Source organism: Capra hircus, chromosome 10, assembly GCF_001704415.2.
Source record: "Capra hircus breed San Clemente chromosome 10, ASM170441v1, whole genome shotgun sequence".
NCBI lineage: Eukaryota > Metazoa > Chordata > Mammalia > Artiodactyla > Bovidae > Capra > Capra hircus.
In genome coordinates, this window is record NC_030817.1 from 91,701,048 (window position 1) to 91,718,709 (window position 17,662).

General features: G+C 35.6%; 1 protein-coding gene across 4 annotated transcripts in view; it reads right to left on the reverse strand.

The window, feature by feature from the left end:
- The window catches only part of SCAMP1 (secretory carrier membrane protein 1), a 154,591-nt gene that overhangs the window by 58,721 nt on the left and 78,208 nt on the right, over nt 1-17,662 (reverse strand). For all 4 annotated transcript variants that reach the window (XM_018053678.1, XM_005685067.3, XM_013966720.2 and 1 more), the window contains 4 exons: nt 16,623-16,731; nt 13,624-13,752; nt 8,823-8,982; nt 884-985 (listed from right to left, as the gene is read on the reverse strand). In XM_018053678.1, coding sequence (XP_017909167.1) covers nt 884-985; nt 8,823-8,982; nt 13,624-13,752; nt 16,623-16,731 — 500 coding nt within the window. The remainder of the gene's footprint in view (nt 1-883; nt 986-8,822; nt 8,983-13,623; nt 13,753-16,622; nt 16,732-17,662) is intronic.

Genomic DNA, 17,662 nt, shown 5'->3' on the forward strand with positions numbered 1-17,662 from the left:
TTCCTAAGTCTGTACTAAAAAGCAAAAGAAATTATTTTGGCTTCATTATAAATAAAAAAGCACTGTTAACATAAACAGTGTGTTTTTTAATTAAACATTTAAAACATCTCCTTTCCGTCAAATGCTAAAGACTAAAAATTTTTAAATGATAATGAACACTACTTTTTCTGACTTAAAATACCCTAATAAATTATATGCATGTATATGTGCTCGTTAGATCTGCAAAGCTATCGACAGCTGTCTGACCTTCAGTGTCTACTCTAATTCAGTAGTCACATACTACATTCAAGTCTTCAAATACACTCTAGTTACATGATCAGTTTGTAGCAAAGTTGCTTTGTATATGCTTTTAGCTTACAAAAATTCAACTGTATGCAACAGTAATGAGAAAGAGAGGGATGATTTTATAAATATGTATTCTTCTATGTACCATTTCACCCAAAGAACGTTGGCTCCAGAGTATCTGAAGAGAGACATAAAATTGATTACCTTCTAACTGGGGTCTAAACAGTCTCAGTTCCTGAGGGTCCCCCACTGAGCGAGCATTTCGCCATACTAAGAATGATCCTATTGTTTAAAGATAGATCCTAAGCAAGCATGCAGTGACTCTACTTTTCAGACATGTGCGTGTGTGTTTGCAGTTATGTGTCTAGGAAAATGCACGTTTACATACCTAAAATAGCACTTTACACATAACAAGTACTCTTTTCTTAAATTCCTTCAAAGGTTAGTCCTTAGGAAATTTTTTAATTGCCTTTTTAAATATTTATTTACTTTAGCTAATCTGGTTTTTCTATGTCAAATATTTTTTAGGAATTCAAAAATTATATGAAGATATTAGAAGATGAGATTATAACTAGAGTAATTAAAGTAAATGACTTACCAGTTACCCCAATTATGAAATCCTGCAGCCTGGAGTACATGTACAGCAAACTGACAAATATAGACGAAAAAGAATACAAAGAATCTGAATGAACTGTCACTCCTGTTTTTAAAAACAAAGGGGGAAAGAAGGGGAGTAGGGAGAAAAAGAAAGGGAAAATGTCATCATTTTTCTCAATATTTTTACATTCACATGTAGACTGACATAAAAAATTAAAAAAACATTTTAAAAAGTATCAGTGGCAACTACCTGAACTGTCTACCCAAATGCTAGACAATGTTATTATTCTCACCAATTTCCAACTGCACCACAAAATATCTTGGCAAAAGAAAAATTATTTTGTTTTCATTTTTTATTAAATAGCTTCACTGAATTATAATTAACATATAATAAACTGCAAGTGTTTAAAATATACACTTCTGAAAGGTTTGACTTAAGTATATAACCATGAACATTTTCTAATCAAAATAGTGAACATAGTCCAAAGTTTTGTGTACCTGGTTAATTCCTCCCTCCCCACCCACTGCTTTCTGTCACAACAGTTACATATTTTAAGAGTTCCATTTAAATGGGATCATATAGTATATATTTTTTCCTTGTCTGCCTGCTTTCATTCAGCACAGTTATTTTCCAATTCACTCATGCTGTTGCCATGTAACGAAAGTCCGTTCCTCTTCACTGCTGAGTAGTATTCCACTGCACAGTATGCTAGTTAACCTATTCATTCATCTGCTGGTGGACAGTTAGAGTGTTCATGGTTTCTCCTTCTACAAATGAAGCTGCCATGGACATTCATGTATATGTCCACATATGAACACTTATTTTTTTTCCTGGTAAATAATTACCTAGAAGTGGAATGGCTAGAACCCACGTTAGAGATCAGTTTAACTTTTTAAGAAACTGTAAAATTGTTTTCCAAAGTTGTTGTTCTACTTCATATTCTCAATGGGAGTATATGAGAATTCCAGTACCTCCACATTAAGACTTCACACAATCAATTCCTTAAATTTTAGCCATTCTAAGAGTTATACAGCGGTAACTCAATTTAAATTTGCATTTCCCTAATAACTAATGTTGAGCACATTTTCATCCACATTTTCGTCATCATACATCTCCTGTGGCGAACTATCAAAATATTTTTACAAGGTTTTAATTTCCTTTTTCCCCTTACTGTTGAGTTTTGTGAGTTTGAATATACAGGTCTTTTTATCAGATAAATGCTTTGCAGAATTTTCTCCCAGATTGTGGCTTTTTATTCTCTTAAGGATGCCTTTTAAAGAACAAAGTTTTATCTTTTTATGGACTCAAATTTATCAATTTGCCCTTTTATGAACCTTGATTTTATTGTTTTATCTAAGAAATCTGTGCCAAAGATACAAAGATTTTTTTCTTGTTTTCTCAAGAAGTTTTATATTTGTTGGTTTAACATTTATGTCCCCTTTTTGAGTTAAGTTTTAAGATACAGTATGAGAGATGGATTAAAGTTCTTTTATTACACATATAAATGCAATTATTTCAGCATCATTTCTTAAAAAGACTGTTCTTTCTGCACTACATTACCTTTGTACCTTTCTTTAAAAAAATCACTCATCTATATATGGGTGAGTTCATTTCTGGACACTGTCTCATTCTTCTATTTGTCAACCTTTATGTCAGTATCACACCATCATGATTGCTTAAGTTTTCTAGAATGTCTTCAAATTAGGTATGTTAATCCTCCAGCTTTGCTTTTCAAAGTCTTTTTTCGAAGTTGTTTTGGCTATGCTAGGCTATTACGTTTCTATATATCTTTTAGAATCACCTGGTTCATTTCTATAAAACAACCTAACGGGATTTTTATAGGGACTGCACTGAGTCTATAGATCCATTTGGAGAGAATTCACATCATATAATAATGCTGAGTCTTCCAATCCATTAACAAGGTGTATCTCTCATTTACATTTTCTACATAGATGATTACATCATCTGTGAATAAAGTCAGTTTACTCCTTCCTTTCTACTGTGAGGCTTCTTACTTGGTTTTCTGACCTGTTTATACTGGTGAGAACCTCTACTACAAAGTTTAAAGTAAGTGGTGAGAATAAACATCTTTATCTTGTTCTTGATCTTAAACAGAAAGCTTTTAGTCCTTCACCATTAAGTATGATGTTAAATGTTAGTTTTTCATAGATGCCCTTTATCAAGTTGAGACAGTTACCTTTTATTCTGACGTTGAGTGTTTTTATCATGAAAGTGAAGCTTTTTGGATTTTGTCAAATGTTTCTTTTGCATCAATTAAGATGATCATATGGTGAATTACGATACCTAATTTTCTAATCTTAAACCGATCTTGAATTCCTAGAATTAGCTACTCACTTGATCGCAACACAATATCTTTAAACATACACAACATCTTTAAATACAGAAGTTGATTCTTTGGCAAGATTTTCAACTGTCCAAAGTTTACTCCATTTCTGCTCATCCCAGTGACTATTCCAACCCCAAAACACATTTTTGGAAGTCTTCATTAGGGAAGATTTGTCCCTTCTGCTTCATTTATTTAACAATCATTTATTTATAATAATATGAGCATGGCTCATACATATATAAGTTCTTTTTTCTTATTAATGTTTTTGCTTTGTTACCTGTGTACCAAGAAACCAGAGTATCAGACTGGTTAAAATGATATATGTAACATATACTCTGAAGAGAGTTTCATAAATAGAATAATGTCTAAAGGCATCACAACAGCTATTTCAGTTACCTAACAGGGATCTTTCTAGTTAGTTCCAAACTCACAGATAAATTCTAGAAGCTGAATCTACCTAACAAAACCTCTAAGAAATTTTTTACAAGGTACAGAATATGTTTTAAAAAGTAAGCCTCTTCAATAGGTGGTGCTGGGAAAACTGAAAAAGCTACAAGTGAAAGAATGAAAAGAGAGCACTTCCTAACATCATAAACAAAAATAAACTCAAAATGGATTAAAGACTTAAATGTAAGGCAGAAACTATAAAGCTCTCTTAGAGGAAAATAAAGGAAGTACACTCTTCAACATGCATCATAAGATCCTCTTTGAAATAAAAATAAACAAATGGGACTTAAGCTTAAAAGTTTCACAGCAAAGCAAACTATAAATAAGATTAAAAGACAACCCTCAGAGTAGAAGAAAATAATAGCAAACAAAACAACCAACAAAGGATTAATCTCCAGAATATATAAGCAGCTCATACAGATCACATCAGGAAAACAAAGAGCCCAATCAAAGAATGGGCAGAAGACCTAAACAAACATTTCTCCAAAGAAGACATACAGATGGCTAATAAGCATACAAAAGATGTTCAACATCGTCCAGTGTTAGAGAAATGCAAATCAAAACTACACTGAAGAATCACCTCACACCAGTCAGAATGGCCATCATCAAAAAATCTACAAACAATAAATGCTGGAGAGGGTGTGGAGAAAAGGGAACCCACTTGCACCACTGGTGGGAATGTAAATCAATACAGCCACTATGGAAGACAGTATGGAGATTTCTTTGAAAAACAGGAATAAAACTACCATATGACGCAACAATCCTACTACAGGGCATATACCCTGAGGAAACCATTAACTGAAAAAGACATATGTATCCCAATGTAAAATGCAGCACTATTTACAACAGCAAAGACACAGAAGCAACCTGATGTCCACTGACGAATGAATGGATAAAGAAGCCGTGGTATATTTATACAATGGAATATTACTCAGCCATAAAAGGAATGCATTTGAGTCAGTTCTAATGAGGTGGATGAACCTGGTGCCTATCATACAGAGTCAAGTCAGAAAAACAAGTATCATATTTTAATGCATAATCCAGAAAGACGGCATTGATGAGCCTATTTGCAGGGCAGCAATGAGACACAGACATAGAGAAAAGACTTGCGGACACGGGAGGGGGAAGGAGAGGGTGGGGCAAATGGAGAGAGTAACATAGAAACATATGCACTACCATACACAAAATAGATAGCCAGTGAGAATTTGCTATCATGACGCAGGAGCTCAAACCTGGTACTCTGTGACAACTTGCAGGAGTTGGGGGGGTGGGAGGAGGGAAGGAGGTTCAAGAGGGAGGGGACATATGTATACCTGTGGCTGATTCATGTTGATGCATGGCAGAAACCAATACAATACTGTAGAGCAATTATCCTTCGATTAAAAATAAATTTAAAAAATATAAACATTAAGCTGTCCTAATAAAAGGAAAGTATTTCTAAAATATTGCTCTCAAATAGTCATGAAGGAATGTAAAGACTGGTTCGCCTTCCTTCTTTATGTGTAAGCTGCTGCTGTTGCTGTTGAGTCACTAAGTCCTGTCCAACTCTCTTTGCGACCCCATGAACCGTAGCCCGCCAGGCTTCTCTGTTCATGGGATTTCCCCAGCAAGAATAGTGGGGTCGGTTGCATTTCCTCCTCCAGGGGACACTGCAACCAAGGGACTGAACCTGCGTCTCCTGCACTGGCAGGCCGATTCTTCGCCGCTGAGCTACCAAGGGAGCTCCCAGATGTATAGCTCAGTTCAGTTCAGTCGCTCAGTTGTGTTCAACTCTCTGCGACCCCATGAATTGCAGCACGCCAGGCCTCCCTGTCCATCACCAACTTCCGGAGTTCACTCAGATTCATGTCCATCGAGACCGTGATGCCATCCAGCCATCTCAGCCTCGGTCGTCCCCTTCTCCTCCTGCCCCCAATCCCTCCCAGCATCAGAGTGTTTCCCAATGAGTCAACTCTTCACATGAGGTGGCCAAAGTACTGGAGTTTCAGCTTTAGCATCATTCCTTCCAAAGAAATCCCAGGGCTGATCTCCTTCAGAATAGACTGGTTGGATCTCCTTGCAGTCCAAGGGACTCTCAAGAGTCTTCTCCAACACCACAATTCAAAAGCATCAATTCTTTGGCGCTCAGCCTTCTTCACAGTCCAACTCTCACATCCATACATGACCACAGGAAAAACCATAGCCTTGACTAGATGGACCTTAGTTGGCAAAGTAATGTCTCTGCTTTTGAATATGCTATCTAGGATGGTCATAACTTTCTTCCAAGGAATAAGTGTCTTTTAATTTCATGGCTGCAGTCACCATCTGCAGTGATTTGGGAGCCCAAAAAAATAAAGTCTGACACTGTTTCCACTGTTTCCCCATCTATTTCCCATGAAGTGATGGGACCGGATGCCATGATCTTCATTTTCTGAATGTTGAGCTTTAAGTCAACTTTTTCACTCTCCTCTTTCACTTTCATCAAGAGGCTTTTTAGTTCCTCTTTACTTTCTGCCATAAGGGTGGTGTCATCTGCATATCTGAGGTTATTGATATTTCTCCCAGCAATCTTGATTCCAGCTTGTGCTTCTTTCAGTCCAGTGTTTCTCTCTCTCTTTCTACATAGAAGTTAAATAAGCAGGGTGACAATATACAACCTTGATGTACTCCTTTTCCTATTTGGAACCAGTCTATTGTTCCATGTCCAGTTCTAACTGTTGCTTCCTGACCTGCATACAGGTTTCTCCAGAGGCAGGTCAGGTGGTCTGGTATTCCCATCTCTTTCAGAATTTTCCACAGTTTATTGTGATCCACACAAAGGCTTTGGCATAGTCAATAAAGCAGAAATAAATGTTTTTCTAGAACTCTCTTGCTTTTTTGTTGATCCAGCGAATGTTGGCAATTTGATCTCTGGTTCCTCTGCCTTTTCTAAAACCAGCTTGAACATCAGGAAGTTCACGGTTCACGTATTGCTGAAGCCTGGCTTGGAGAATTTTGAGCGTTACTTTACTAGCATGTGAGATGAGTGCAATTGTGCGGTAGTTTGAGCATTCTTTGGCATTGCCTTTCTTTGGGATTGAAATGAAAACTGACCTTTTCCAGTCCTGTGGCCACTCCTGAGTTTTCCAAATTTGCTGGCATATTGAGTGCAGCACTTTCACAGCATCATCTTTCAGGATTTTAAATATATGTATAGTTAGTTCATATAAAAGCACAGCTATGAAATGAGTTTTACTATCTTCTTGTCCAGAAAGAAAAAAGTTGGTTGATCAAATGAGGCAGACAAATTCTATAGTGAAATATGTTTAGCCTCCTTAAATAGTAAAAGTAGAAAGATGCACAGCTAGTATACTAAATTGATGAAACAGAAACCTCAGAGTCTGTCGTTTTTTCTACTTTTACTATTTAAGGAAGCTAAACATATTTTTTAATAGACTTTGTTTCTTTCATTTGATCGACCCATCTTTCTGTTTCTGGACAACAAGACAGTAAAATTAATCTCATATACACTTACTACACTAATATAAATGATTATTTTTAAATCACTTCAATTTATAGCACTTAGAGAGCTATAAATTCCACATGCCAGCACTTACTGAACTATCTGGACTTTAACTTCCAAGAGCGCACAAATCTTCCTCTATGTAATCTATCCAAATTCTTACAAAGGTAAAATCAGTCTAATTCTAATTTTCAAACAGTTGTTCTGTTTTTAACTATACAAAGAGTTACTTAAAATATACTTCCTCACTTCAAAACAATATAGAAAAGTGATTCGGACTTCCCCGTGAAAACAATTTTACAATACCAGTTGCAATTCCCTGCCAAAAGCCTAAAATTTATTAAAGACCTGTATGCTAAAAAACTGAGGTAGTTTTTGACAACCAATCTGTCATTTTCCATTAGATCCAAAGATTCCTTCCTTCTGCCCATATATTTTTTTCCCTTCATTCCATTTCTAACCAATTTAGTTTTCTGTTGCACAACACTCTTTTCTCCAAATTCCCTAATCTTCCCCATTTCCTTCCTTTTCATTTTCGGTTTCCATGTTTTCATTTCTAATTCCATCTGGCAAGAGTTTGGGGGACTGAGAAGAGTAGAGGTGGGGGAGGCGGTGATACACATTCTGGATAATCAACGATAGTTTTTGTTGAAAAGGAAAATAAGTTAAACAACTGAATGTGGCCCTCTAATTTCTCTAATACATCGTCTGCACAATACACGCCTATTTCATAGTAATGTTGCTCCATGTGCATGAGAGCTGAAAAAGGTTTGTCATTCATAAACGAGTTTACTCAAATAAAAAGTAAGCCGATCAACAACTGAATGCATGGACTCATCTAAGGCTAGCATCTAAATCAGCATTTCCCAATGTTTATTTTCTGAAGCAATAAAAGATACCTCACATACAGACACATATAATGGTTTCACGGTTACACCACAAAGCACACTAAGCTCTTAAAGAAACCTAAGAAATTCTGAAATGAAGAAACTTATTTAGTTTTATTATCCCACTTAACTTCCCAAACTTAAGCTAATGAGCATTTTTTCCTACAACACCTAGTAACAGCCCATAGAACACGCATTTAGGAAATGTTTATCCTACCCATTCATTAAAATATATCGTGCAAAATAGTATACTTAATCTTACAGTCTAAATGGTTTTAAAATGTCACTGCCTTTTGAAAAATCAAAAATGAATTTACACAGAAAATAATTACCAAGTTGCTAGGTGAAGTGACTCACTTTAAATATTACCTTAGCTAGGTTACCCAGATCCATTTAAAAAATTAGGATTAATCACCACTTTTGACTTTTTTTTGAAGGCGAAAATAGGAATAAAATATTCTTATGGAAAAGAATCTTTCACAAATATTAAGACTTAAGTTTGTTCTCATTTTCCCCTCATTCATTTTCATGTTTGGTCTTTTTTCTCAAGTGGGAGAAAAGAACAGGATATTGTTAGTTACAAGGTCGAATGAACATACAGCAAGTTAGAGATGGACTTAATACACAGAGATGTTATATATGGACTTTTCTGAAGGTATACTGTACAATAATAAAAAGCTTAAAACATGAACATATGTCACTTTTACCTTTAAGGTGTACTACAAATTATTTACTTCACAGGTTTAAAGAGCACATGATAAAGTACACACATTTTACCTGAAAGCTCCGTAAAGTGGTCTGTACCAACAGACAAATGAACAAGGAGTAAAAAGTAAGAACCACAGGATACTCAATCCAAAATCAACCCCTCTTGGAGGATCAACACAAAACCAAGCCAAGCATCCGAAGATATTTAGAAACAGTGTTACAGCATGGACTGTGGAATTAAAAAACAAAACAGAAAAGAAATATTTACGTTCAATGTATGTATTCATTTAACAGAAACTATCATTGACAAAATACTTCCTAAAAGCACATATAGTCTACCCCATTTCCATTTAGCATTTTTCAAAACATTGCTGTTTTTTACACGTTTGATTTGAAAACAGAGTATTCACAGGAAAAGGAGTTCTAATACATGCACTGTTTGGCAAAAATTCTTCTGGCCCTTTCCTAATGGGCAATTACACAGCTAAACCAGAGAAGCACGACCTTAAGGGCTTCTTCCCTAAGAAGGAAACATGTGATGTATCTCTTGATCCAAGGCCCAAGCAGGAAAGTAGTGGCTGCCAGGAAAAGAACCAGGACTTGAGAAGAAAAAGATCCTACACTTGGAACTATAATTTTTATAGCATAGGGCTGCAGGCTCCTCCCAGCATGAATTACACAAGAGAATACTAGAGAAGTGCCCTGTGCAATCTCATTGTAACATTTTTAAGCAATAAAATTAATTAGAATGACTGGACTGAAACTACTACTACAGTAGAAACTTCCAGTGACTACACAGTCAATCTATAAGGATTATTAACTCATTTTCATAAAGTTGCCCATTTTCTCAAGTCCTGGCATTAAAAACAGTGTTTTGGTAGGGGATTACATTTATTTCAAAAAAAGTAAAGTTTACAATGATGCACTTGACCTACTTTGGCAGATCATTCTTTTTGTTAATACAAATAGACTTTGGCAAACTCTTCCTATAATCTTAATAATTACTTTGCCTGACAGACCAAAACCCAAAAATCTGAGTAACATCTAAGAACACTATTATCCTAAAGAATATTGACCCATTATAACTAGTAACTTTTTTACAGGATTTTTTTAAAAATTTATTCACAGGCTGAATTTTTCAATAAGAAATAAATCATTTCAAAAGTTAAAGTACTGTTTAATGTAAATTATCAGTACAGTAAAAATATGTTAACAAACTACTACCTTAATTAAAAACAACAAATGGTAAACCTAGTGAATATAAATTTAAAAAATACATTTTCAACATACATTAAAAAAGCTTTAAAATTTCTTTAAATTATTAATCAAAAAATTGATAGTTAATAAAGTAAGATATACACAAATTCCAGGGTGCCTCTAAATTTGCCTTTATCTAACAACCAGATAAATACACAAATGCTAGGGAAGGAGAGCAAGCCCCAGAGGAAGAATGAAAATACATGGGTTTGAGTGACATATACTGAGCTAAGCAACCTCCGTGCATTTCAGGTTTTCAACTGAAGAAGGGCACAAGCCCTTCCAGCTTTAAAATTCCATCCCATTCTAACACACAGGAAAGACTCTTACTTATTCCCATTAGGATTCCTAAGTCATGAAAGCTAGCTTATAATAAATTTACTCAAAATCCTTGGCCTCAAAATAAAAGTAGTTCTGTTAAGGGCTTAAAAACAGAATTTGAGATATTGTGTGATATTATTCTGTAATATTAAATGGAATCCAACTGCCTAAAACCATTATAAATGTTCAGAACATTAAGTCAAATTTCAACCTCTAAAGAAGTAACTTTTTAAGGTTTATCCCCTAATCTGTTTAAGAAAAAAAGACAGAATATACGGGTATGTGTATTTTAAAGCTCACAAAAATTCTTTTCAGAATAGATTAAAATGTCAATTAAATTTTGTGTAATCTATTAAAATTTTTTCTATATGTTTTCATAGTAACCAGCAACTATGATCATTTGTATCCCAATGAAGAGTAAAACATGTAGGTCTACTTACTAAACAATCAGTCCTCTTACACAGAGACCAAAAAAAACACACAGAAGGTCTAGGTAAAGTGAAATGCACGATTCTATGTTGTTAATCTCAATCCAACTTCAGTCCACTTGATGGATTTCAATTGTGGGTAAAATACTTAAGAAATTTTTAGGCCATTTTGTTTATATGATTCCCAAGTTGAATGATCCTCCTTCTTATAAAATTTCAATTTGCTTTATTAAGCACTCAAATCTGGTATTAGTGGACCTAAATTTGCAACCATCATTGGAATAGTCTTCTTGCTAAGTCCTGCATTACAATATAAGATACCTAAAATAAACAATTTTAGGACAGTATATTATCTTTTTCAATAAATGGTCTTTAACATAGCTGATGTTTTTAAATTTTCTTTTTCTTTTCTTCTTTAAATTCAAGAGTATAGTCAAAAAGAGGTTGAGATTAATTTCATATTGGTATTTCTAATTGCTTCAGTTCCTTTATAGAGATTACTTGCCTCAAGAAAAGTACCATTGAAAGCATATCTTCATCATATTTGAGTTTAAAATGTAAATTACTTCTTTATTTTGGTACCTTGTAGGTGGCATAACATGGGAATCTAAACTCTGGGATCTAGAATCAAGCCATCTGAATCCAACTTTACTTGCTGAGTAATCTTGGGCAAGTTAGTCAGATTCTCTAAGCTTTAGTTTCTCAAACTATAAAGCTAGATAATATAATACCTGCTTCATAGTGTGGTTTTAAGATTTAATAATGTAATATATATACAGTGATTAGCTCTGTGCTTCGCACAAAGTAAATTCTGGATAAATGTTATCTTTTGTTAGAATTATTATTACAGTGTGATAATATTCTCCAGGCCAGAATACTGGAGTGGGTAGCCTTTCCCTTCTCCAGGGTATCTTCTCAACCCAGGGATCAAACTCACATCTCCTGCATTGCAGGCGGATTCTTTACCAACTAAGCTATCAGGGAAGCCCATTACAGTGTGAAAGCATTAGTCAACTCCAAAATCAGTAACAAGCTAGACTTCTTGAAAATAACTTACTAAAACAGCCTATATCTTATGAAATTGAGAGACATTACTAAGCTAGCACTAGATCGTACTTTGTTGCAGATAATGTTTTTTCAAATCAGAACCTTAAATGGATGGAATACAGATCTACCAACTAAACAGGGTTGGGAAAAACTATAGCCAACTATGTTATTCGTAAGAACCTCACAAAGTTATATGTAACTAGGACAAAACAGACCTATTTTGAAACAATCAGCACTGGTAAGTGAAAGGGAAGTGAAGTCACTCAGTCATGTCCGACTCTTTGCGACCCGTGGACTATAGCCCACCAAGCTCCTCTGTCCATGGGATTCTCCAGGCAAGAATACTGGAGTGGGTTGCCATTTCCTTCTCCAGCACTGGTAAAGCAGTTAACTATTCGGTTAAAATTCATCATCTTCCCCATTCAATCTATATTTACCAAATTCCCTATAGAATTTTCTTCCAACACCCATCTCCCCTATCTAAAATATATTTTTTCACTAATAAGTCGAAGAACTTATACTTAAAATGCTAGGCCAATGTGCTGTGCTTAGTCGCTCAGTCGTGTCTGACTCTTTGAGACCCCATGCACTGTACCCCGCCAGGCTCCTCTGTCCATGAGGATTCTCCAGGCAAGAATACTGGAGTGGGTTGCCATGTCCCCCTCCAGGGGATCTTCCCAACCCAGAGATCAATCCCACACTGCAAAAGGATTCTTTACCATCTGAGCCACCAGGGAAGCCCAATTATTTTAATCTGCATATATTTAATGATATATTGATCTAATAAAATATGAGTTGTTAGTATGGACAGATATGGAATCAAAACCTTTAATAAAAATATGTAGCACTACTGACAGGATTAACCAAAGAAGTCAGATTGACAACATAATCTCAAAAGAAACTAAAAACAAAAGTTAAACATATCCATAAGGGATCACTTCTCACATTCCAAAGCAACCTCGCAATGCTGCTGCAAGATTTTTAGGAAAATGATCTCATATATTTGGTGGAGAGAGGCTCCTTAATCATACAGTAAGAACACACAAATTTTCTCCAACAAGAATGTACTCCACAATGCATTTATTAACTCAGCAGTTGTGCAAGTAAGAAGTCATGGCAGCTACCTCTCCTACCAAAACAATGATGTCAAATGGGGCTAAGACTGCTGTTTGGAATAAAAATAAAAGAGTAAGTGGGAATTCTGTGTACATACAAAAACTGGTAACAGTTTGACATTTAGTTTTAATATTCCATGTGCTGTAATTATATCCAAAGTATTGTGAACATCACATCCTAAAATGTATGTCCTACTGTTCTATTTAATGAAATATCCAGTATCAATTCAGCACTTCAATAATAAAAGTGTTCCTCTCCACTTGAAAGTGAACAGTAAATAGTGCTCAAAGCTCGAAGAGAAATAATTTATAATATTTCAAGTTTATGCCCTTTTATAAGATAGTCTAATGCTTTACAGCTTTCATTTGCATAAAATCCTACAAATAATTATTTCAAAGGATTATTACCTAGATAAGATTTTTCAGAGAAAAAGGATCATTGCAAAATTCCACCATATGATAGGGAAGTCCCTTCCTCAAAAGAATGCCAGTTCTCAGTACACAGACCTTCCTCAGATAAGAACTCAGACAGCCACATACTGCACATTTCTGAAGTAACTAAATGTCTGTGTCACTCAAATTTAAAATATCTATAGGAAAGGACCAATTAATGATGCAACCTTAATATATGAGTTTAAGGTAGATTTTTGACAATAAAATATAAACACTTTCAAACAAATATATAATTTATTCTATACTCACACATCCATAAGTAGTACATAATCTTTACTGTTTTTTGGAATTCTACAGGGATATCTACAGAAAAATCCTGATAAAAACAAGGGCCAACAGGAAAATTGTCAGGAAGAGGTGGCCAATTATTTTTTCTGCCTGCAAAAAAAAAAAAAAAAAGTTATTTATATAAGTACAAATATTGCTATTCTTTTTGCATGTAATTATTTGTTTCATAATAAAGACTATTATCTATTCTTTTAACAGTTTAAAAACATAACACTGTAATATCTACATTCCTACAACTCTGAAAACCAAGCTTTCTATTTTTAAAATTTTTCCCAGAATATCAATTAGATGGTAAAATAATTTTCCAGTGTCATACCACTTATGTAAGTTGAAACAACAAAAGAAAAAAAGGGCATAGGGACATATGCTATGACTCTTCCCTAAAAAGAGAGTTATTTCAAAGTCCTAAGACTCTGGCTCTCACATGAAACCCATGCAGATTTTAAGTCTCTACCATTTCCTCCTCAGTATCTACGATCTTTAAATATAATTCCTAACCCACATAAAGAGGCAAAATCTGCTTTTAAACTTTTGAGTTTTCTTCTGTTAACTCCATGAAGAAACACAAGCTAACTAATACCAAAGAACCAAATTTGGAAATCTCCAAGTCTGGAAAGAATGTCAAAAGGAGAGATGTAAGAAAAGCATAAAAATATGTGAAAACTACATGAAGCAATCATGAGAAAGAAGTTAAGGAATTACAGCACCTTCAAAACCCAGAGAAAAAAATTCCAATTGTAAGGAGAAAAAATGTGTCTATATACAGAAATTAGACCGAAAATAGGGCTTGGGAAGTGGCGGAGAGACTGGGGAGATAAAAAACTAAAGAAGTCAAAACATTGAAAACAAAGAGTAAAAACAGCACCTAAAGGCCATTTTCTCATTTTACATATCATATCCCACACTCATAAATTCGATTTTACATACTTCTTCATAGATGAGGAAAATTTTCATAGTGGAAAAAAAGCATCCTCTATTTCTGATTCTTCCCAACATGCCTCCACTGTTTTATCACTCCTTTCAAACTTTATATAGTTCACACATCTCTCAGACAAGTCTCACACTACTTGAGAAGCTGAGAACCGGAGTAAAGAACAGAGGCTCTGAAACTAGAAGTACTTACACATCCATTGTCTAGGAGACCTTGAACAACTTATTCAACCTCCTGAAGACTCTGTTTCTACACTCATAAACTGAGAACAACTTACCACCCTTCCTATATTGTATTGAGGATGAAATGAGTTAACAGATGAAAAGTACTTAAATATATAACCTACAGCAAGTCCCTTAATTTCTCACACTTTATTACTATTTCATTTACTAAAACATCTCTCATAGAAGCAATCTGTATTAGTCAAAGTTAAGGGAACAGGACAGATTTTTGTTACATGAATTTTAGAAACACTGATCTCAATTAAACTTTTAGTTCCTCCTTTCACAGATGCTGTCTCTGATGTTGCAAGCGAGAAATGGCCCAGGATAAATGTGTCCTCCTGAGGCCCTTGTTGTTGTTCAGTCACTCAGTCGTGTCCAACTCTGCAACTCCATGGGCTGTGGCATGCCAGGCTTCCCTGTCCTTCACCATCTCCCAGAGCTTGCTCACACTCATGTCCATTGAGTCAGTGACGCCATCCAACCATCTCGTCCTCTGTCGTCCCCTTCTCCTCCTGCCTTCCATCTTTCCCAGCATCAGGGTCTTTTCTAAAGAGACAGCTCTTCACATCAGGTGTATCGGAGCTTTAACATCGGTCCTTCCAAGGAATATTCAGGGTTGATTTCCTTTAGGATTAACTGGCTGGATCTCTGTGCAGTCCAAGGGATTCTCAAGAGTCTCCTCCAACACCACAGTTTAAAAGCATCAATTCTTTGGTGCTCAGCCTTCTTTATGGTCCAACTCTCACATCCATGCACGACTACTGGGAAAACCATAGCTTTGACTGGATAGACCTTTGTTGGCAAAGTAATGTCTCTGCTTTTTAATTGTCATAGCTTTTTTAGTATGAAAAGGCAAAGAAATATGACATGAGGCCCTAGACTTATAGTCTAAGATAAGGAAAAAACAGGCAGTATATTATCACTCTCCTAATACTGTCAATGCCATAACTATCCAGACATGTTCACAGTAATTTGTCTAGCTCTCTCATCCCTTCGTATCAAAGACTTTCTAGCTCTCCCTAAGCTCTCCTTTGAACTGACTGATCTTTGGCAGTCACAGCCTGAATGGATTTCACATCAAATAATCAATTCGCCTCTTAGTTATTTCTTTGTTGTTGCTGTGTCTGCTAAGTTGTGTCCGACTCATTTGAGATCTGATGAACTATAGCCCACCAGGCTCCTCTGTCCATGGGATTCTCCGGGCAATAATACTGGAGCGGGTTGCCATTTTCTTCTCCAGGGGATCTTCCTGACCCAGGAATCAAACCCACATCTCCTGCACTGGCACACAGATTCTTTACCACTGAACCACCAGAGAAGTTACTTATTTGGCACCATCAAAATACCCAGGCTTCCTAGAGTCACCATAGGTGTTATTTTTTAAACCCGGTTTTGACATATATAGATATACTTGTGAGGATAGGGGCAGATTAACTTGCAATTGGTCTGAATAAACCAGAAGTTACCAGCTAAATGCAGTCAAACATAGGGTACACTCCCATGTACGCACAAAGCTTCAGTAGACCCAGCTGAAGGTCCAAGTGCAGAATGAAAGGCTCCTGATTTACAATAAAGTAAAACCATATTTTCATTCACTTGTGAAGAGTCTAACACTGTTCTAATCTATTAAAACACTGCAAATCACCCGAGATCAGAGAACTACAGAGTATCAAGCAGGAAGTCTGCCATATCTGATCTCCTTGATAGAATAACAGGGCAGAGTTTTATCTACGGACCGAATGACCTACAGCTGGTGCAGGCCTGTTAAGGAAGTTATTTTTATTTCAAACATCTTTGGACACTACCATGTTGACTGAGGTTCTGCATTTCTCGTTCTCGACGGTCTAACTCTGCCGCTTTTCTTTCTAGTTCTTCCTGGCGCTTAAGAAGCTCAGCTTGGGCCAAGGCATGTTCCTAAACAGAAAATAAGGGAACACCTTGTCAGAAGTGGAAAATACAGTAATATTTCTCCTTCTACTATACTCCTACTTCTCTACTATGCTAGAAACTTAATTCAACTACGATTCCACAATATAGGAATTCACTGAAGATTACAGTTTCAAAAAATATTATGGAACTATTTGGCCCATTTTGGCCTTCTGGTTATGAAAATAACCCTCAATAGGAATGTTGGGCCCATTAGGACAAGAAAAAATTCTCTCAGTAAGAGAAGTTATAATCCTAAGGTAATTGGGAAAATGAAATTAAGGGGAACCGTGGCTAAATCAGAATGAGGGACAGAGACAGAACAGTTGAGGAAAAGGGACGAATAGAGAAAAGGCCAATTGAATTTAGCTCTTACGACTTGGATTAGATGGTACCTAAGGCTCCCAGTGCAGGAATACTATATAATTCCTTATATTTTACAAGATAATGAGGTACAAGGAAGATATGGTTAAGAAATTCAGGTTTATAAATCCATCTGCCTTCATGTAATACCAGGCATCTTATTCATCTCCTTTTTTCTTGGTATTTTTGCCACCTTCTATTGACTACCAATATACTTTGGTTAGCCATCCTAACTTTCTTCCAATAATATCTATCTGATCTTATCATTGTTACTGTAATGGAACTGTGTATTAAAAAGTGAGACCAAAAGCAATAAAAATTTCACTACACAAGTTATACACCAAGATGACAGGAATTCAATAGCTGCTAATAATGGAGCAAAGCAAATCAATACTTTGAAAATGAGGTATGAGTATTATAGGGCTGAGAAACTACTAGCCCAGCTTCAAAAGTGAGTTAAAAATTAAACAAGAAGGATCAATCAACTATACTCCAATAAAATTAAGTAATAAGGAACACTATATAAAGAAGTATTTTGCTCTGAAAGCAAATGTTA